Below are 23,937 nucleotides of genomic sequence, written 5' to 3'. Positions count from 1 at the left end.
GATCATAATTAATTTAGTTTCAACCTAACGAGATCCACTGCACAACAAATAAATCAGCGCTACCCGCATCCAAGTGTTTTCCTCGACCTTCACCAGGTTCCGAACGGGCGGCCTGCCTACACTACGTCTTCTTGTCTGTGGTTGCCACTTCAGAACTTTTCTGTCCCAACTGCCATTAGTTCAACTAGTTAATAAATTAATAATTACTTATTAAGGTTTAAAAGTTTTGGGCTGACACGGTGTAGGTTTGTTGTCGACACGAAAAGAAGAAGAAGAAGAAGGTTTAAAATGGATTATATAAATGATTAAATAAATGACGTGAATTCAATTATCTACATCAGTATTCAACAAGATCACCTTCACTGTCAAGAACGTAGCTTACAAAATTTCCACTGCTAACGAGACTATAAAATGTTAATAAATAATCTTTTTAATTAAGGCCTATGAAAGAGAAGATAAAGGACAAAGTTAAATGATAAACATAATAATTTTGATAAAACATGAATCCTAAGATGTGAATCAGTAATAAACCGGAAAATCATGTCTGATAAGTGGTGATTGATTCATTGCTTTGGTACATATCATGACTCACTAGTATTTATGTGACTTGCTAGCTTACGATTCAGAATGGATGAGTTTTATATCAGAAATGAGGAGATCCGCAGGAGAACCAAAGTGACCGATATAGCTCGCAGAATTGCTAAAATCAAGACAGTGGCAGTGGGCGGGACACATAGCTCGTAGAGTTGATGGCCATTGGGGCAGAAAAGTTCTGGAGTGGCGACCACAGGCCGGTAGACGTAGTGTGAGCAGAACTCCCACTAGGTGGACTCATGATTTAGTGAAGGTTTTGGGAAGTATCTAGATGCGGGCAGCGCAGGACCGTTTGATGTGGAAATCCTTGGGGGAGGCCTTTGTCTAACAGTGGACGTCATTTGGCTGAAAGGAACGAATGAGCTTCTATAGCTACACTACAGGTATTGAAGTAACGAAGTTTAATAAGACGGCGCAAAGCACCCGAAAACGATTGTTCTATTTGGTTTAGAATGTGTTAGGTTGATTGAAGCAAACATCGCATGTTCTGGGAATAATTGCGACAAAAAGATTTTTCAAAAAATTGTGGCAAACGCAATTAAGCAGCAAAGTCAGTTACTTTTCGAGTTGTCATCTATCGATCTGTGTACCTACCATGAGTTTACGTTAGGTCTGCTCGCTAGCGAGTACGTCAAAAATCTCTATGAAGATTTTGTTTCTTGAAAGTAGCCGCTAGGGGCGCTGCACAATATGTCATACAATTAATGTCAATTTTTTTACGCAGTCGCTAGCGAGCACACCTAACGTAAACTCATGGTAAGCACACTGATGTACCCTTTTTGGGTTCGAATCCCAGGAAAGTCACGAATTGAGCTTTAATAAGGCTCAATGGTAATTTATTAGTAATCTGTATCTGTATTTAAATTCATAATAAACATGATTTAACAAATTCTCAGTAAAACTTGAAATAAAAAATGCTCTTTAATTATTTGAATATTTCAATTAAACTTCGTCACAACCAATTTATTATTAGATTAGAGATAATAAATGTATTTGTCATACTTTTGGTAATTATTAATCGCACTATCGCATTTTATTAAATAAATTTAGATAAGATATGCCTGATCGCAGTTAATAGTATCAAAAAAGTCAAATTAATTCATTGTGTTTGTATAAGTGTGGGGATAAACACACTTCAAAAGGTAAAGTTTTTTGAGTTTTAATACTTAGTTTATAATATCCCATCCTCCCTTCAGTGTTATAAGGTATGCATCAGATTGAGTGCGAGTTTATAAAGTTCTCGTGTTGAAAAAGTGCGAAAAAACCGTATTAGTGCACGGAATTACAATAAGCTATTCGATCTGAGTAAGTAACCTTTTTAAAATGAAAAGAAAGCTATATAAAAATACATTGTGAAGCCTGAAATTATGAATTCTTTACATTACTAGCATCATTTATAAGCCAATAAGATATAAAGCCAGGTTCAGATGTAGGCCGAAGCTAGATGAATCTGTTTCACCATTCCATACTTCTTTCTGCATTCCATCTAAATAGGTCACCAATATCTACTTATATCTAATCTCTAATGCTAGATCTCTCCACTTTATCAAACGGAAAATATAAATCTTGAAATAAAAAGGGCCATTACAATGATCAACAAAAGTTCCTTTACTTTTGATCCCTATGCCATTATAAAAAGGGACAACAACTCACTGCTGCTCACTGTACTTGTTGTTTCCACACCAGTGATTCGGTGCTATTTATAAAATTATTCAACCATTTTTTACTTGAACGGTCAAAGTTTGCGATTAGACCCAAAGGTATCAATCGAAGTTCCTCAACGACCTTTGCCCTATCTGACATTCCCCTTTCTTATTTTATAGCTAGGGTCAACAAAAATAACTTGTTTAGGTAAAGGTTGTCGCTATCCCATTATCTTGTTTCTGAATTCAATGTAAAAACATTACTAAGAGCGTTTTTAAAATTGCGCGACATTTATTTTGTACATGAGAACTTCTCTCTTATTCGTTACGCTCTTGGCAGAGCGGTCGTGGTCACGTTGAGGAGTTGTTCACATCGTTTGTAGAGGCGGATAAAACTCTCCGCACGATCTCCCGCCATCTCTCTCTATTGGGAGACTGTCTGGTGCAGTCACATAAGCCGTCTCCCACTGCTAATTTTACTTGGTCGGTCCAGCGCATTGGTGACCTGCCACGCGATCGGGTTCCTTCGACTTTTCCTTGGACGACCATGCAGTCGTTTATGAGTATTAAATATTAAAGCTTGAAATTTCGGCTCTTTGAACTTGCTATAGTCAAAAGAGAAGCCAGAAAGCAAAAAGATAATATGAGATTTTAAACTTTCGCGTTCCATTTCAACTAAAATAGTAAGACACGGGTCTTAACGCGACGTTTATTAATGAATAATGCGTTAATACCCGTGTCTTACTAATTAGTAGAACTATAAAGTTAGGTACTAAAGTTTTACTATAAAGATCAAAATCGAAAAACACTGGTGCTCCTTACAATAAAAAGATAGTTCGCACGCGTAATTATTTATCATGGACTTATTTCCTAGTAATCACATAAAGCCTGCAATTATCAAATAATTTTCGTGTTTTAAAGATAGCTTTAGGCACGTGATAAAGTGACATTGAGATTGAACATTTAAGTATAGTATAGGTAGTCAACAACATATTAGACTACCTGCACATCTTTAATGTAAAACATCTTGTACGACTCTTCTTCATGCAGGTTACCAACCGGTCAATATGGAATCATTGGGGGAGGCCTATGTTCAGCAGTGGATGTCATATGGCTGAAATGATGATGATGATGATGACTCTTCTTTACCCGCGTGTGTTTTGGTTTGGTTAATTTATTTTAGTGAATCCTAAATCGATCTTAAAATAGAGATCGTGCTCTAGAAATTATCTTAAAGCATAGAATAAAAAAGGTTTTTGTGATAATCTAACTACCAGTAAACAATAACATAAAAAGTCTCAGGTACATTTATTAATCTGTCCTTCATTTCATATAGTCTGGTATTAATTTTAATCACCAATTTACTCTAGTGTTCGTCATAACGGTACATGGATACTTTTTCAGTTCCAATTTATCTCTATATTGCTCAATATCAAATTCTTGCGTGGAATTCGGCCACAGTTCGCGGTATCTTAATCTTATTGATAAACGTTATCATTCGATAAATTCGTGTCAATCCGATTTATCTTACGTTTTTATAACATACAAGTAGGTACCTGTATTTTTAAGTACTCCGATATTTCTATTGTAAGGATGATAAATATCTAGTATCCTAGTGTACCTAAGTATACCTCACCCACGTCAATGCAAACAACTAACGAATCTCTACTTTTAACTACCAACTAACAACTAGACAGCAATAATTGTTATAGATATAACAATAGCTGTATTCTTAGGCTGAGTTGCACCAACTTACTTTAACCGTAACATTAACAATAGGTAACCGGTACTGAATAAAAAAAACTATTTGAAAATTGCAGCAGAAAGACCATAACTCATTTTTTTTGCAGACATGCTACTTCTACTAGTAGCCTTAATCGGCTCGGCTGTAGCCAGCCCAATATCTCAAGAGGAATTCCGCACTTTGACCAATGAGCAGCTGGCAGCACAATACAATCTACCTAGAGAAACAATACCTACCTTCTATGACGTCACTCTCTTCTTGAACCCAAGCTACCCGGATAACTTCAATGGCAGCGTTTCTATCAGAATCGTTCCTAACATAACGACCAACGTCATCATCCTTCACGCCATGGAGATGGAAATTTTAAATATTGAAGTCTTCAACGTTTTAAACACGACTGCAGATATATTCCAAACACATTTTCTTGCCACGGATGACACTCATTTCCTGAGAATTTTCACAAATGAGCTAATGCTTCCTAATCAACTTTATATAGTCAATATTGAGTATAGAGGACAATACGCTTCAAATATGTTTGGTATTTACGTGTCGACGTATGAGCAGGCGGGCTTGGGCACAGTGTAAGTTGTTAAACTATTTTTCAAAACTTAATTCTGTAATAATGTTTCTTTCTTTCTAATTCGGGCTTCGAAAAACTTACTGTCAAATCATACCTAATTATTAATTTGAATTTGGTAATGGAATAATATTGAAAACTTGATTCTTATACGCCCGTTCGAAGGCACAGCGTTGAATAGAGCGCTGTGATTGGTTCGTGCATTACCATGTGCGTCCACGCACATTGTGAGGCCTCACAGTAATGTTTGTGAATACGGGCAATAATCTTTTTAACAATATTGTATCATATGGTGCATGCATGCCTTGAGGTGAGATTTCTATAACATGCATAATTTATATTCTGCAGGAACTTGGTCACCTCTCAGCTGCAACCCACATTCGCTCGTCGGGCGTTCCCCTGTTACGATGAGCCTGCCCTCAAAGCTATTTTCCGAACTACCATCTACGCTCCTCCTGGCTACCCGACCGTCAGAAGCAACATGCCTTTGAGAAATGATACCAATAAGTATGTATTTGTCCTACCCACGATTTTATTTAGCAATTTTATACGCGAGTGCAGAAAGAAATGCAAAGGGAGTCGAATATTTTTTATCAACAACGAGATAGCTCTTGGACTGCATCCCACCTGATCGAATGTGATGGTCCGAAGGTGAAAGCGAGTTTCATCCGAAATGAAAGTATTATGAAGTAACTTATTTTCTCTTTTTCTCAGGCCTGAAATCGCTGGATGGGTAAAACATGAGTTCCAAGACACTCTCGACATGTCAACTTATCTCCTGGCCTACCTCGTCTCTAGCTTCGAGTACATCAGTAACGAAGATGACCCCATCTACGAAGTTCCCTTCAGAGTCTACTCCAGGCCTGGCACCCAAAACAATTCTGAATTCGCTTTGGACTTTGGACAGAAGAACATGATCGCTTTGGAGAATTACATTGAACTGCCCTATGCGTTCCCTAAGCTGGACAAAGCTGCAGTTCCTGATTTTGCTGCCGGTGCTATGGAGAACTGGGGACTGGTGATTTACAGGTTCGATTGATTTACAGCCGATATTATCTTAATTTGGTGCTATAACGTTTATACATTTTTCTTTTTGTGTGTTTGGTAACCTATTATAAATGCCAACGAGTATCATTTTCTGCTAACAAAAGTGAAATATTCATTTTTTTTTTTCAAAACCCAATAATCAATATTATTTTGCTTCCAAAAGGTGGTATTGGTAAGGTAAGATACCTACAATTGTTTAAGTAACTAATCTTTTTTTCTACAAATGACTAATTATTTCCTGCAGAGAAGTTGCCCTCCTTGTCACTGAAGGTGTCACGACCACCCAAACCCTTCAGAACATTGGTCGCATCATCTGCCACGAGAACATGCACATGTGGTTCGGAAACGAGGTCGGGCCTTACTCTTGGACCTATACCTGGCTCAACGAAGGTTTCGCTAACTTCTTCGAGAACTTCGCTACCGATCTGGTAAGTTCTTCTGATCAAGTTGTCTTAAAGTATCGTTAGTAGAGGCATCGTTATTACAGCATCATCAATGTTGTTGTGCGAAGTTCTTTGGTCACGTCTCTAAAATGAGAACTCGATGGAGAGACTGGTAGTTCAGGGCCAGGTGAAAGACAAGAAAGCACGCGGTCGATCGCCAACCCGCTGGATAGACGCCATTACAAAGGCTACTGAGTCCACCATGATCCAGTGTACTCGCGACGCTTCTAGCCGTCAGAAATGGAAGCACATCGCCAGAAGAGCTACCCTCGAAGATGACATCACCCCACTATATACCTCGTCAGTGCAACCACGACCACTCTGACAAGAGTGCCCGACTAAGAAGATCATCAATGCTAATTCTACATCTGGGGGCACGGCAGTGCCCCCACCAAGTCGAGCAAAAAAGCGGCACGGCCGTACCATCCTTTTCTCGAAGCAATTCAGGCCATTTTCGACCGCCTGTAACTTCGTTGTGGATAAAACTAGAAGGCTGAATTTTCATTAGCTATGCAGGCATTGTAAAGACACGGTATATTTAAAATTTCATTCAATTTGAACCAGTAGTTTAAGAATTATAACGGGTCAAAGTTACTTAATTTTGTCACTCACTGACTGACTCACTGACTGACTCACTGACTCACCGATCATCAAAACTCTAAGGCACTTCTAGCAGACCTAGAAGCTTCAAATTTGGAATATAAGTAGTGTTTGGTGTATGAATCAAGGAAAAACTAAAATATTTGGGGGCACGGTAGTGCAACCGCCAAGTCGAGTAAAATTTTTCAATTTCGGTCCAGTTTTCTAGATACATAACTGCTGTCTACAAAATACAAAAAGAAATGATATTTGGGGGCACGGTAGTGCAACCGCCAAGTCGAGTAAAATTTTTCAATTTCGGTCCAGTTTTCTAGATACATAACTGCTGTCTACAAAATACAAAAAAAGAAATGAGATCCCATCAAAAACAATACTTGTCAAAAAAACCAAGTCTCGCAACTCAGTTGTTCTACGGTAAAAAGTTGTGAGATCCATGTAATACCAAGTCCAGGCCAGGAAATCTTTAACGTTTTACATAAATATATTGACTTGGTCATCGCATGAAAACACGTGTAAATAAAATTATTTAGTGCGATGGCCAAGTCAATAATTTATGTAAAACGTTAAAGATTTCCTGGCCTGGACTTGGTATTACATGGATCTCACAACTTTTTACCGTAGAACAACTGAGTTGCGAGACTTGGTTTTTTTGACAAGTATTGTTTTTGATGGGTTTTCTTTTCTTTTCCTAATGCAATGGCACTTTTTACCTATTTTTGTTATTTCTGTATCAACCATTAGAAGAGTGGTACGCAGTATTTGCTTTAAAATATTTTTTTTATCCACAACGAGGCAACTCTTCGCCTGTATCTCACCTGATGGTAAGGATTATTGTATTATATCCCGTTCTCTTCTCAGGTAAACCCCCACTGGCGCATGATGGACCAGTACGTGATTGCCGTACAAAACGTATTCCAGTCTGATGCCGTACTCAGTGTGAACCCCATGACATACCCTGTCTTCACGCCTTCCCAGATCATCAGCACTTTCAATGCTGTGGCTTACCAGAAATGTAAGGCATTATTATTAACTAGCTGTGCCCCGTGGTAAACGTAGCCTATGTATTAATACAGGGTGTCAGTTAACTCCATTCCATATTTTATTAAAATCGCTTCAGTCGTTTAGATGTGAAGAAGTAGCAAACATACACACTCACAAAATTTCACCTTTATATTAGTGTGAAAGTGTGATATTTGTGTGATGTGATATTCCATGTCGTAATTTTGGAACGTAAAATACAAAGTGATACTTTGATTAGTAGAGACCATGTTTATGCAAGTCGTAAAACAAGAACATGGTTCCTTATTTCATAATTTATTGGTGTGTTGTTTCATAGTCACTATTTAGTTTAACATTGTTTAATCTTGTCTTCTTTAATGAGGACAAAAATAAACAAAGATGTACATACATTTATTTATAGTGACAACTGGTATTAACTACTATGTGACGCCCATTAACACCAATATTTAAAAACTTTTTTGATGTGTGTGTAAGTGCCTGCTAGATTTTTTTTACTAACTTTATTTTATTTATTTTCTAGCTGGTTCGGTTATTCGAATGATGCAACACTATCTCACCCCAGAAATCTTCAGGCAAGGTCTCGTGCAGTACGTTAGCAATATGTGAGTATCTATGTATATTCACAGCATAACTATTTTTACTGTAATACATATCACATAATGCCTTTCGCAGTTCGCCAGTGCAATTTTATACTGGCGAACCGCTTCGTCTACGAAATCTTCAAAAACGAATCAGTCACAACCATATTCCGTACATCGTCAATATTGCATACTCAGTTTCGGATTTTATAGGAGAGAGGTACATGAAAACCTATACTGGGTGGCAATCTGACTAAATGTTTCTCTTAGAGTTCGCATTTTAATAAAAGTGACTACAGAGACAAATTATCAGCATACGACGCAAATAAAATCGATCTTTATTTTAAATTATAGTTCTAGCTTCTACATAAACATCGTGTAGATTTTCATAAAGCAGATCCATGTGACATTTTAGTTACTGTTAAAATAAGTTAAAGCAATACTGTATACCTTCATCAGAATCCAGCCAATAGTTCTGTCGTAACAGAGTTTAAGTTAGTTGAGTTTTAACTTTTCCACCCTGTATGTATGAAATCACAAAACTTTTATAGCACATTACGCGGAGTCGCGTAAAAGATATTCCATCAGAAATGAAACGACCCAAAAGTTTGTGTCTGTGTGAGAGCAGGCCTGTTCATCTCCGCGAGTTTACATCGAAAACAAAACACGCACGATGGCCCACCTACAGGATACTATTCGACAAGGCCTCACATACGAGCGAACATTGACTCACGCACGCGTATTCTTCTTGAAGAAAATAAAGAAAATGGTGTACTAAATACTGTGCAGTATTTAACTGCCTAAATAATAATAAAAACACAGAATATACTTTTTTAAGTTACCTCAAGACACTGAGAGGTAAATAAGTAGTTAATATTATTCATGATAATTCATGCTAAATCATGTATTTCCTCCGACATTTTCCGCGGTTTGGCACCTCACGTCACATCATTTTACCGAAGTCAGCCCTATAGCTTCGGCGCAGTGCCGATCACTGACGTTGTCAACAAAATGGTGCTTGACTCTTGAGACAGGCTAAATTATTATTACACCATATTGTTAATGACATTGAGCATACATTTTTTTAAATACCTTCGCGAAGTAAAACTTCTGTACGTAGTACTTATTATTATTCTGTGGCTTAACTCAGACAATGCCTGAGGTATAATAATAGGAGCGACACGGGAGTTTTTGAGACATCAAAGACGTTCATTGACTTCAGATTAAGATTCACGCCCGTATTCACAAATATTACTATGAGGTCTCACTGTGCGCATGGATGCACAGGGTCACACACGAACCAATCACAGAGCTCTATTCAACGCTGTGCGTTCGATTTGCTGCTTCACTGAAGCAAGCATGGTTTGTAAATACGGGCGTAAGATTTGTATGCTCTGTCACGTCATAAATGTCAATGTCACCCCTCTCATACCTCAGGTACTGGCTGAGTTAAGCGCTATAACTATAATAGTCTTGGTAATGGACAATTTGACACCATTCTCCAACAATTCGAAATCACAACTTTTCTAAAAAGACACTTCATTCTGGTCTTAAAAATTTAATTCATTTTAAATTACCTGTAAATTACAATTTTTGGTCGCATTGTAATTGAAAAAAGTAGTTTATTTGAGTTGACAAAATAGTGACGTCACATGCTTGTAGTGGCATACAAAATGTATGGGAGAGTTTCGTTTTGACAGTTTTAAAAAGTACATCAATTGATTGGTGGTGTCAACATGTCTATTTGTGTTTCTAGATCATAAATTGTATTTATCTAAGGCTGAGTTGCACCATCTTTTAACTTTGATAAACGTCAAAAATCTGTCAGATTCCATACAAAAAGCATCGGTTATCGTTATAGTTACCGTTAAAGTTAGGTGGTGCAACTCAGGCTAAGACTCATGTGAGTGACTGTAATGTTGTTAATGAGAAATAATTAATGTTCTTTAAACTTAAATCTAATAAAAATAATGGTAATTTTTCTTTAACCTAGGTCTCGCAAAGCAGCTCAGCCCTCCGACCTCTTCGCTAACCTCCAGGAAGTGTTAGACGCCTCCAACCACAGCATTCCGTGGCCGATAGCCACCATCATGGACCGCTGGACCAACCAGGGAGGATTCCCGGTGCTCACTGTAATCAGGTCCGCACCTACTGCCAACTCTTTGACCATCGCTCAGGTAAGGTTACTTTATCATTTTAGTATCATCGTCATGTATGTATTTGCATCTTTATGATAAAAAAATAATGATTCTCGCCAATCACAATATTGTAGTTAACCCTTCCTCATTGACGTAATAAGATAAATATAATATATGGTTGTGTTAGGACTGGGTTCACCGTAATTCTCTATGACCGTAATAGTCCAGCTGTCGGTGGAAATCGAACTAGCGTTCTTTGGATCTCGTTTCAGCAGTCCGACACCGACACTGTTGGGTTATTGTCGCCTCTATTAATATCATGTAGTATTTAAGGCCTGATTCTGACACAGCGATCATAGCACGGCTTCTAGGCAGTTATCAAACATTTGTAACATTACGGTTAACGTCCCAGTGCCTTGCCAATGGCAACCTAGAAACCGCGCGATTGTCACTGTGTCTGAACAAGGCCTAAAGTAATTTAAAGTATGTAGTTATAATCAGGTCATTTAGTCTCCACTGCAGGAGCACGACCCTCTAATTTATCAGAGGCAAATAGAGGAATTGGCCTACACTCTCTATACCCTGGCCAGACGGGTTGGAGAGGTCATGTAGGTAACCGTTATACATCGTAAATGCTTGTTTTTTTTTTGTACAGGAACGTTTCCTCACCGACCGCAGTCTGACCTCCACTGACCGTTGGCACGTACCAGTCAACTGGGTGCTGTCAACCGACCCCAACTTCAACGACACCAGCCCACAAGGATGGATTCCACCTTCCTTCCCTGCCGTGGCCATAGACATCCCCGGTTTAAACCAAGCAGAGTGGTACATCGTGAACAAACAGCAGACTGGTACGTTTATTCATCAAACGGTCAAATTGTTTTACCCTTTTCCTTAAAAATACACCTATAATATTACAAGTCTGTACTAAAATAATGTAGAAGCTATTAAGATGATTGTAATAGAGTAAAGGCCAATGCTGAAGCTGATCTTAAAAATTTAAATAACCACATTATTTGCTAAATCTAGACACGCGGTAGCGTGTCAAGACAAGTTCAAGTAACAGAACTAACGAGCAGCACCGTGTGTATTACACGAACCATTTGGAGCCATTACTCGTATATTAACTACCATTGTTTACGATCATGTAGGACAAGATTCTATCAAGGTTGTCAGTCCTGATCCAAAAATGACGTCTTTTTGACCTCACATTCACCTCTACTATTATGGTAGCTAAATGAACATGACGATAGGAATAGACCACCATCGTCATATATGTATATTCTGATCTATAAAACGAATAGTTACTGCCACTATTGAAACAGTTTCTGCCACTATTTATATTCTGTTTTTTCTCTTCACCAGGCTACTACAGAGTGAACTACGACGTCCAAAACTGGGCTGCACTTGCATCCGTACTGAATTCAACCCACGAGCTCATTCACGTGCTGAACCGTGCTCAGATCATTGATGACGCTTTCAACTTGGCTAGAAACGGCCGCGTGGTGAGTACCACTTTGATATACCGCTCTTCTTTTACTGCTATCGATGGGGCAGCAAGTTTCTGGAATGGAGGCCATGTAGCGCAGTGGGACGTCTACCCACTAGGCGAAAAGACTACCCTATAAAAGTTGCAGGAAGGCGCTGGATGCAGGTAGGTCGCTTCCAGTCAGCTAAAATCTGGAAATCATAGGGTAAGGCCAGGTAAATCAAAATCCGTGTCTCTAATTTATATTGAGATTTCCACAAGTTAATTTATTTTATCATCAGTGTCGGAGTGTTCAATTTCCTAATGGATTTTAAAGTTGTGGCGTTTAAGCTCACAACAAATCTACACCGTAACTTTAAACATTATGAACATAGTATTGTCCAGATTTAGTGAAATAGAGTTAGGAGTAAAGAAAACAGGACAGTTGCTACTTCAACATTTACTTTACAAATCTCAACGCGTGGGTAGCGTTTCTAATAGAATAACTTTTAGAATTCTCAGTCCACAAACGTTAGCACCGAAGTTCTTCGTCCCACTGAATACAGAACAACTTTTTGAATAATCCATTAGCAGGAGTTAATGTTGAGGGCGTTTCGATTCGCCAAGCCGACTGGATCGGACTGGGCTGATACAATAAAGTTTGAACTCAAAAGGTTCTCTCTTTATAAATCAGTACAATTAAACGGGACTATTTTCACCTCTCGTTCCCACCGCTGCAACTCCTGTGTAGCCAGGATCTACAGCTTGACCGCCATAAAAACCTAACCAATGAAGGTCAAGTCAGTACAATTATAAATAGTCAGAAATTGATCCTATTTTAATATTGTCTACCCTGTATTACTGTGTTTTTAGCAAATAAACGTTTTGAATTTGAATTTGAATTTGACAATTGATGCACTTCATTATTTTTCTTTTCATCAGTAATAACCAGAGTATAGGAGTAGGTATTTGCTTCAAATCCTCAGGAGGATTTAAAAGATAAATATGATTGAAATAGTCTATCTACTAATACTTTCGTGAACACGTGCGTCATGCACGTTTCTTTTGAGTCTGTTGATAGTGGCAATAGAAATACACACGTGACTTTTATCGTTTTATGATATACAGCCCGATACAAATAGATAGTCAATGGATATCAAGTAATGGAGCCTCGTAAATACCATTTGGAAAATGCTTATTATTTGCACTTGCTCGTACTTGTAATTTATTACATTTAAAATTGCCTATGTTTTGTTGTTGTAAAGGCATTTTTTATCTTACTAATATCATAAATGCGAAAGTTTGGATGTCTGGATGTTTGTTACTCTTTCATGAAAAACACTACTGAATGGATTTTGATGAAACTTTACAGTATTATTGTTTACTAGCTTTTGCCCGCGGCTTCATCCGTGTGAAATTTAGTTTGTCACAGATCATCATAAATTATAGCCTATATGTTAATCAGGGTTATAAACAATAGTACTGTAAAGTTTAATCAAAATCCGTTCAGCAGTTTTTGCGTGAAAGAGTAACAAACATCCAGACATCCAAACTTTCGCATTTATAATATTAAGTAGGATAACCCAGAATAACATTATAGGCTATAGTTTATGACGATCTGTGACAGACTAAATTTCACGCGGGTGAAGCCGCGGGCAATAGCTACTTTAGTTATAATATTAGTTATTCCTTAAATCACCAAACCTACTCAATTACTTTCATTGTGTAGTCTACGACATTAACCAGCGTTTAAATGGGAACAACAGGGAGAATCGGTTAGAACTTGCTCTAGAAATGGATAACTCTGTTCGAAGTTAAATTGAAGTATCACTATTTCATAGTTTGCATCAACTGAAACTTCTGCGATAGTATTTTATGCAAAAAGAGGCAAGAGTTTGAGTTAAAAAGATTTTTTGAACTTGTTTTATGTCACTCGTAAGAAGGTACTAATAATTTCAGTATCGCAGATTCAATCACCCTTAAATCTGGTCTCTACATTCTACGTTACCTTAATGTCTATGTGTTGTTAATTAACCGAAACGGACCGAATATAATGCACTAAAAAGTAGAAAAAGCGATTAATTCGCGCATGCACCTAACTTACTAAAAACAATATTAACGCCCGTATTCACAAACGATGCTTGCTTAAGTGAAGCAGCAAATTTAACGCACAGCGTTGAATAGAGCTCTGTGATTGGTTCGTATGTCACCCTGTGTGTACACGCACTCTGAGACCTGAAAGTAATGTTTGTGAATACGAGCATAAATGTTTTCAAAATGTGTGCTTTGGAACACTATAAATATCGCAGAAGGCACGGCACGTGGCAAAATGAACTTTTCCTGATAGAGTGTGACTATGGTTTCATGGTGCATGAATGGTCAGTGGAAATCCCATTTTCTATTACGAACTTGATTTATCAACAAAATACGACTGAAATATTCGGGTTTCCCGAACTAACGTATCTTATAATCATTATCACCGTCATAACATGGTGGAAAATACACCAATATCTTGTAAAAAGAGATTACGATTGAAGTAAACAGGGAATTTCACTCGTGCATCCCACAAATCTAATACAAGTTTTTATATGTTTTGTATGGTCCTGGTGTAGTGTTCGTACCTACTTACAATAAATTACCTAGGTATCTATCTATTTTGAGTATGTCTATGTAGTTATTATTAATATCAACTTGACCCTATGCAACGTAAATAGCCATAAAAATTTACGTTTCAGGAAGGCCAGAACCATTTTTCTTCCCCTCGGCCTATTACTCATTTCCCGCCCAATATTATTTTTAGGCGCGAAACTTGTGTTAGCTGAATAAACGCTGGAGTAAAGTTTTGATTTATTGTGGGGTATAACCACTGTATAACTCGCCTAAAGCATATAAGGTAACCGAGCGAAACGTGACGCTGCATAAAGCGGCTTTGTATTTTTTCTTCGATGGCGGAGTTTTTTAAGATTCCGCGTTGTATGGTGTTTGTACCTAGCTAATTTAGGGTAATTTACCCTCAATTTTAGGCAAAATCAGAATCTGATTTATTTTGTTTTGATTTTAATTAATGTTAGATACTCTGATGTAAGTTCCAAATTATTTCAAAATGAAATTATATTCCCGCTTTTACGTGGCAATATCAACCTTCAGCATAAACCAAAAGTCGAAAAAAGTTTATCGAATTAGATTTTTCTTAGAGAAGAAAAGTCATTTAAGATTTCTTCTTGTAAACCATCATTTATGCACGTTCAGTCACTTGTATTGGATCGGATGTCGGCTTATATCCTTTTGCCACTCAATCATGAGTGTCCCGGGAAATGTACGAAAGTAAAATGTATATCGCTGCGCTTACGTCACTCCAAGGGACGAAGAACGAGCATGAATGATAGGTTCTCTTTAGTAAAATAAGAAACTCGAAAATATCATAACATGGACATAAATCTTGCACTGAGCTTAAAAATTGAATTAAAGGTCTTTAACCGCCTTATAAGTTATTATTTTTTGTTTTAGTAAGGGATCCTTGTATTCAGTGAGGATAATTATGGACGCTTATAAAAACATTTAATCGTTCTATTCTCGAGTACGGTATTGGAGTACGGTTTATAACATAAAAAGTTTCATTCGTTCGTTCCTTTCAGCCAAATGACGTCCACTGCTGGACAAAGGCCTCCCCCAAGGTTTTCCATAATGAACGGTCCTGTGCTACCCGCATTGTGTTGTGTACTACGAGGCCTGCCCACGCTACGTCTTCCAGCCCGTGGTCGCCACTCGAGAACTAGCAAAGCAATTCGGCGAGCTATGTTCATTGGTTCTCCTGCGGATCTCCTCATTTCTGATCCGATCACGCAGGGAAACTCCAAGCATAGCCCGCTCTATCGCCGGAGAGTGTTTGTAGGAATACAATACCTAATTTACTTACTTACAAGTTCCGTACCTTAAAATTCTGAATTCATAAGATACTTACCTATGTAGAACTATCCCACAGATCTACCACAACGGGGAAACTCTTGGCCTGCATTTCACCTGATGGAAACGGGTATTTTTTTTTTAACTCTTGTCTAAAAACCGTTGTTTCTTCGCAGAACTACAACTATGCCCTCGAAATCTCCCGCTACCTGGTGAGGGAAGAGGACTACATCCCCTGGGCTGCCGCCAATGCAGCATTCGCCTACCTTGACGTCGTACTCACTGGGTCGGAGGTCTACCATCTATTCCAGGTAACCAACACTACGAAGCTAGTATACTATTTACCAGTATCTTTTTCAGGGACCGGTATCAAGATTGCTTACTTAGGCCTCAGCCTCGAGTTTAGCGGGCAGCGGGGCGGGAGTGCGGCGGCGCGGGAGCGGCAGGATCTTATGCGTAAAATCAAATAGACCGGTTCTCGAAAACAGCGGCGCGGGAGCGGGCAACGAGCGGGCAGCGGCGCGGGAGCGGGCAACGAGCGGGCAGCGCACTCCTTCTTTTGCCCACAATAAATCGAGCGTTAGGAATAAATTTCAATTGAAATAAAATTGTCGCCGTTGTTCAGACATTTCGTTTGCGAATAAAAACAAATATCTCGACAACACAACCCCGAACACAACACTTCGCCGCTAAAGCGCCGCGCGAGCTGCCCGCTTGTTTCGAAAACGGGTCTGCGTTGCCCGCCCCGCTCCCGCGCCGCCGCCGCTCCCGCCCCGCTGCCCGCTAAACTCGAGGCTGAGGCCTTAATGTGTATTGTCCGACTGAGTTTCTTCCGCCACTTCTTGTCAGCACCAGCCCATTTGCTGTCCCGAAGTGGTGGTAGGGCAAGCTATATTTGGGACGTGACGTGTAAGCGCGCTGGAAAGGGCCTAAGTACCTACAGAATAAAAGTTTTGACTTTGACTTTACTATAAACTACGTTAGAAGACCAATATTTATCAAATAGATCCATCAAACGTGGTCTTACCTCATTCTATTATAATTTATCAAAGTTTATAATTATAGTTTGCATTTGTCAAAGAAAGTCTAACACTTGATTTGTTACGAAAGGTATTATGATAAGTTTTATGTCTCATTTATGAGGGACTATTGATTTCCTATAGATTGTATTTACATGAAAATAAGCCGGTGTTGCTCTAAGATCTCTAATTATTAAAATGGGTTTAGTGGTTTAGGCCTGAAAAGCAATAGGCAGATTAGTTATAAGTTCCTTTCGCAACATGATATCAAATCTTGCTAATAATGGATCTTCACTTCCAGCGCTACGTTCTAGAGCTGACAGCTCCTTTGTACTCTAGCCTGGGCTTCAACAACACCGCCAACGATGAGTTTGTGACGGCCTACCACAGAACTATCGTGCTGAATTTCAACTGCCGCTTTGGCAACGAACACTGCGTGGAGACTGCGCAAGAGATGCTGGAATCATTCAGGACTACTCGTAAGTTGTGGCCAATGGTCGTTTAAATTATTTTTTTGGGGATAAATTATGAATTCGATGCAGAAAGTTTCAAATTTCATTTCCGACGTGAACTCGTAATTGTCTGCACTACAAATTCTTTTAAGCTGGTTCGCACCATCTTACTTTATCAAACGTCAAAATTTTGTTAACTTCATACCTACAAACACCGGTTATGGTTATAGTTGTGTTAAAGTAAGATGGTGCAACTACGCCTTAGACAAAAAGGGTATGAAAATACCTTTAACGTCAATGAAATAAGTGAATTCTCCAACATTAAAAGAATTTGTAGTAATACCATGTTCGTTCGTTCGTTCGTTCGTTCGTTTCAGCCAAATGACGTCCACTGCTGGACCATGTACTTGCTCATAACTGCAATGTTTAGTTGAGCCATTTTTTTGTTTCTATTCATTATAGTACTAGCTTTCCGCCCGCGGCTTCGCCCACGTGGAATTTTGTCTGTCACAGAAAAACTTTATCGCGCGCATTCCTGTTTCAAAAACTCAAACTATCTCTGTGCCAAATTTCATCGATATCGGTTCAGTGGTTTAGGCGTGAAAGCAAGACAGACAGACAGAGTTACTTTCGCATTTATAATATTAGTATAGATAGTATAGATTTTAGGTCAAAAACAGTAAAATATAAAATCATACCTTACACAGCACGTTACAAACACACAGATTTATCTCTAGATTCCTAATGCTGACATTAAAATGTAATTTCAACGGAGCCATAATTTATTATCATTGCAAAGTCGTGGTTTTCGCAATTAAGCATTGGCTTTTATATTGAAAGCCTGCGGCCAGATGTAATTAGTAGAATCTGTAGATTTTAATTAGTCGGAAAGCCACATGGCCTAAAAGGTAAATTTAATCAAAATCGGTTGAGCTTTGAAGTCAATAAAGAGATAAAATGCGTTTTTAGACCGTAAACACGGTGGTTTCGGACCTATCCCAACAGAAGGAATTTGGTCTTTTTTCAAGTTTTAGATTACGACCATACGATAATAATATGCATTTTCATTTACACCATTTTACTCCATCAGAGGTGCGTCTTGCCGCCGACATCCAGACCACGGTCTACTGCTCCGGTCTTCGCGGTGGTGACGCCGACAACTTCGACTTCTTGTGGGACGAGTACCTTAAATCCACCGACTCTAGTGAGCAGTCCATTCTGCTGAACGCCCTCGGATGCACTTCCAACGCTGATCGCCGGCAGTTGTAAGTATTTACAGTTGGGAGCACATTTTTGCTGCAAATTACTTAAAATACCTGGCTGGGTTGCCCCATCTTACTTTAACCTTGACAAACGTCAAAAGTCTGTCAAACTTCATACAAAAATCACCGGTTTTCGGTATAGTTACGGTCAAAGTTAGGTGGTGCAACTCAGCATTAAGGTGCATCAGAACTGAATCCAACTTAATGTGCCGACATCACTACAGCACCCTCAATTGTTTGGGTTCCTATTTGACTGGTTTAAATCTTTTGATACCCCTGGGCCAGTCAGTCTCTTGCTGTGGACTAGTCTGTTGTGAATTCTTGTCAAAAGCCTACGACTTACAAACTTTCAAGAAGAGAGCGTATTTCATCTTAAAGGCCGGCAACGCATCTGTAACGCCCCTGGGACTGCGGGTGTCTATGGGCGACGGTAATCACTTACCATCAGGTGATTCGTCTGCTCGTTTGCCTCCTGTCACATAAAAAAGCCTTAATATAATGATACGAGGAACTCACGTCCGAATAACATTTTTGTACCTACTAACTAAATAATACTGAATTTTGTTCAATTTTAATCATTCGACTTAAAAGTTTCAGCAACCATTAAACTGTTCTGTTGAACTTTTGCTATAAGCTTTAAAAAATGTAGTATATTTAACTTTTCTAACTGCATTTAACTTTACAGGTCTACAAATAAATATTTGCCTTTTTAAATTTTCAGCTACATGAACCAAGTGATCAACGAGACGTCCCAAGTGAGAGAGCAGGACAGACACACTATTCTCGTGTCCACCATCAACGCTAGTCCTGAGAACATGGAGGAAGCTCTTGACTTCGTTGTCGAGAACTTCCACCTCATCCAGCCAAGGTAAATGAAGCTTTATGGTCACTGTTTTATTCTGTTTAATCGAATGGTAAATAAAGTTTATTTCTACGGGAACATTTTGGACATCACTGGATGGGTTTTGGAACGTGGAACCCTAAAGCTTCAACCACACCAACTGCCAATGACAGGTCGCGCGACCCATGACAGTCCACGCGACCTGTCACTGGCCTATGATCGCGCCGGCGATGGCGATCTGCACGCGTTGGTGTGGTTCAAGCATAAGGCCTCAGCCTCGAACTTAGCGGGCAGCGGGGCGGGAGCGGCGGCGGCGCTGGAGCGGGGCGGGCAACGCAGACCCGTTCTCGAAACAAGCGGGCAGCTCGCGCGGCGCTTTAGCACAGATAACTATATGCTTTAATGCTTTAGCGGCGAAGTGTTGTGTTCGGGGTTGTGTTGTCGAGATATTTGTTTTTATTCGCAAACGAAATGTCTGAACAACGGCGACAATTTTATTTCGATTCAAATTTATTCCTAACGCTCGATTTATTGTGGGCAAAAGAAGGAGTGCGCTGCCCGCTCGTTGCCCGCTCCCTCGCCGCTGCCCGCTCGTTGCCCGCTGCCGCCCCGCTGCCGCGCCGCTGTTTTCGAGAACCGGTCTATTTGATTTTACGCATAAGATCCTGCCGCTCCCGCGCCGCCGCCGCCGCCGCCCCGCTGCCCGCTAAGTTCGAGGCTGAGGCCTAAGTGGTCACATAAGACTTCGGCAACAACATTGATTTCTATTGTGTCTCAATTCACTTGTACTTGAAGGCATAAAACTGTGTGGCTTTACATTGGAATTGCAGCAATAGAATTACTGGGATTTGTCCCATTTAGTAACCATCATACACTGTTGGAAAAATCTTGTTTTTTTTAAATACAAGTATACCGAGATAATTAACATTATGATGTACTTATTTCAATTTACAGAGTACAAGGTCTTAGTGGAACTACAAATATTCTGAATGCTCTCTCCAGAAGGCTCACAACGCAAGCTCATTCTGACAAGGTAAGTCACATCTGTAGTTTTTGTCAAAAATGACGTCAAATGGAACATTATTTTAAAAAATGACGCATTTCTATGAATGAACGGGAAATATGACTCTATTACTTGTATGCTCAACACCTTGCTTTAAGATTGATCAACACTTGATAACTGTTATCGATAAAGACGTTTTGATACAATCGTCAACACACGATTAAATATTTTTGTAGCAAAGTGATCCTTATTTCGTCCACATAACGATGCCATAGCGTTCACTTTATTGCGTTATTCGTTTACGCATCCATCATCTGGCAAATCCAGATTAAGATTAAATTTTTCCGTTACGATAAAACTGAGAACATTTTATTTTATGACGATAATATTGTTATTAAATTAATAGAAAAACTATTTTTTTCATTGTTCGTTTCACGTATACAATATTCGAAAGCAAGAATGCAAGAAATAATTAAAACATTTATTTTGTTACGCCCGTAGTCAAAGTCAAAGTCAAAATTTATTTATTTGTTTGGACTAATAAATAGTTCTTACAAATCGTCATTTTGCTCTTAAGGAGCCTCTACATGTCTCATAATCTTTTTACCCTACCAGCGCTTCGAGACCAACATTTGGCAAGTGCTGAGAAGAAGCGCCGCAACAAACTTAGTCACCACTGTCTGCCGGATAATATAAATAAATAGAAATAGTAGTAGTAGGTACATTCGATTCAGGAGCAGTTCACTGAATTTACCATGCATTCTTGTATGGTGTATCTTATAAGAATGGGTATACAAGATTGCGTGGTATATTAAACAAGGTAGTGACGTGCTAATATCTAGACTTACATATTAAGATACTAGTAGAAATGACTCGCATACATAAATTTGAATAACTTGGATTGACCAGTCCCCGAAAGCAGCGCCTGTTCACAGTTATAGACAATAATAATAGACAATTCCAAGTTATCTCTTTAAAAAAATACTAATAATAAAGCTAAGTAACAGTCCAGATTGAGAAGCATGACACTATAACATTTGAGAAATTATTATTATTAATTATAACCGTATTCACAAACGGTACGAACGATGCTCAAGTGAAGCAGAAAATCGAACGCACAGCGTTGAGTAGAGATCTGTGATTGTTTCGTGTGTGACCCTGCGCGTCCACGCGCGCTGTGAGACCTCATAGTAATGTTTGTGAATACGGGGGTTAGACATTAGAGTTAACTGCTTGGGTTACATCAAACCTCTTTAGATTATAGTTACAGACAAACTTAGGAACTTAGGAAATATACGCCCGTATTCACAAACCTTACTATGAGGTCTCACAGTGCGTGTGGACGCACAGGATTTCACACGAACCAATCACAGAGCTCTATTCAACGTTGTACTTTCGATTTGCTGCTTCATTTAAGCAAGCATCGTTTGTGCATACGGGCGTAAAACTAACACGTAACGTGGGCGTCTATGTATGCAAGGTTAAATATGCATGCATTATCTTTCAGACGATTTTATCAAACATCCTACTACCGTTACACTTTTCTGCAATAAAATTCCCTCTGTCTTTTAGGTAATTTTTTTAACATCTAACAATTTTCAAATCAAATCAAATATATTTATTTTGCGAACATGGGTATTACACGTAGGTGTTACAAGTATTTTAGTATCTCCATCTACCACCTTTTGGCATGCTAAATTATAAATCAAACTTATAAATTATTCTGTCATATTCTTCCACAGGTTGACCAGCTGTTCAACCGACACCAGTTCATCTTCACCGCCGGAGAACTGGCCTCCATTGGAGCCATCAGGGAGAACATCGCAGCTTCTCTCACTTGGAGTGCGGAATACTTGGACACTGTGGAATCCTGGCTTGTTGAGAACTATACTGACAGTGCCAGTATCATTACCAGCAGCTTCGTTATTTTCATCTCTATTTTTATTTCTATTTTCAACCACTAAGAGATAATAGATGACCCACGCTGAACTGTCCCACCAAACTCAATGACAGGGGGGCGCTACCATCGTTCAACTATATGGTTTCCAACATGGCAAAAATCAGAACCAGCGATCCGGTATTGACGGTGGCGCCCCACTGTCAATGTCATGGATAGGACAGTTCAGTATTTTGGAACTACTTATAATAGACATGTTGACACCACCAATCAATTCATCATCATCATCAACAGCCCTTTACAGTCCACTGCTGGACTATGAGCCTCCTCCACTATAGTGGAGGGTTTCCCAATCAATTAAACTTTTTAAAACTGTCAAAACGAAAATCTTCTATAGATTTTGTATGGCACTACAAGCAAGTAACGGCACTATTTTGTCAACTCAATCAAACTACTTTTTACAATTACAATGCTAACAAAAATCGTAATTTACAGGTAATTTAAAATTAATTACGTTTTTAAGACCAGATTGAAGGGTCTTTTAAAAAAAGTTATGGTTTCGAATTATAGGGGGTATGGTGTCAAATTGTCTACTGTGTTACTGTTAGGTTTATAAGTTGTTATATAATGTAACAACTACTCTACCTAATTGTTACATGTTAGGATTTAAGTCGTTGTCAACCTTATAGTCCATATTTTGTACTTTTGTATAATCTTTACAAATAAATCAATTTTTATGTATAAATATCTTCTAAGACTGATTCAGAATTTACTGATTAATATCAAGGAAATATTAGCACTACTACTACCTACTGCTTTTAAAAGGTTGTGCATTAAATAAGAACAAAATGTTAATTAATTGTTATTTATATTTGTAAATAATAATATCACAGTTGTTTATACAGAAGTTTTATTTGTACCACTACTTTAAATCCTAACTAATATTATAAATGCGAAAGTAACTCTGTCTGTCTGTCTGTCTGTCTGTCTGTCTGTCTGTTACGCTTTCCCGCTTAAACCTCGCAACCGATTTTGATGAAATTTGGCATAGAGATAGTTTGAGTCCCGGGAAAGAACATAGGATAGTTTTTATCCCGGTTTTTGAAACAGGGACGCGCGCGATAAAGTTTTTCTGTGACAGACAAAATTCCACGCGGCCGAAGCCGCGGGCGGAAAGCTAGTTAAATATAATTTAATTAAATGAGTACATTTTCTATATTACGGCCTAGACTAAAGATAACTGTAAAGATCTTGGAGGTGACACATGGAAACTAGGGAAATTGTATTCTAAAACTGCCTTTTAATCATCAAAATCGCACTTCCCATATTAAAACTAAGGAGGTTATTCTGATGACCAGTTTGTAAATATTATAAATGAAAAAGAAATACGTTTTTTAACTAAAATTTGTGACTAGTTCACGATGATTCACCAATCAAGTACCTGCCCATATCAGATAAGATATCTTATTGCACTATTCACAGAGATCACACTTCGATAACACGAGAACAATTCTACGTAAAAAACTTATCGATGAATTCGACAGTTTTATTACACTGCTGGCCAAGAAACTTTACCTGAAATATTTTTAAAAGGGTATTTTTGGAGAGACTTTAAACTGAAATTGGTTCGATAACTAGATGTCACATAATATTAATAACTAGGTGTTGAGATAGTGAATTACATCTCAACGATTCGCAATTTTATAAT

At 38.6% G+C, this 23,937-nt stretch overlaps 1 protein-coding gene across 1 annotated transcript; it reads left to right on the top strand.

The window, feature by feature from the left end:
- The first annotated feature begins 1,758 nt into the window (after positions 1–1,758).
- Positions 1,759–22,480, top strand: LOC135074028 (aminopeptidase N-like). Its single transcript, XM_063968333.1, has 16 exons — positions 1,759–1,899; positions 4,088–4,562; positions 4,907–5,065; positions 5,273–5,587; positions 5,850–6,033; positions 7,507–7,660; positions 8,189–8,270; positions 10,240–10,423; positions 11,040–11,235; positions 11,750–11,889; positions 15,932–16,066; positions 17,076–17,253; positions 18,317–18,491; positions 19,210–19,356; positions 20,284–20,362; positions 22,075–22,480. The coding sequence occupies exons 2-16, from the start codon at positions 4,090–4,092 to the stop codon at positions 22,294–22,296; spliced, it is 2,823 nt and encodes a 940-aa protein (XP_063824403.1). The 5' UTR covers positions 1,759–1,899; positions 4,088–4,089; the 3' UTR covers positions 22,297–22,480.
- Positions 22,481–23,937: the final 1,457 nt, after the last annotated feature.

Source organism: Ostrinia nubilalis, chromosome 8, assembly GCF_963855985.1.
Source record: "Ostrinia nubilalis chromosome 8, ilOstNubi1.1, whole genome shotgun sequence".
In the NCBI taxonomy this organism is placed as follows: domain Eukaryota; kingdom Metazoa; phylum Arthropoda; class Insecta; order Lepidoptera; family Crambidae; genus Ostrinia; species Ostrinia nubilalis.
This window is presented reverse-complemented; position numbering and strand designations above follow the sequence as displayed.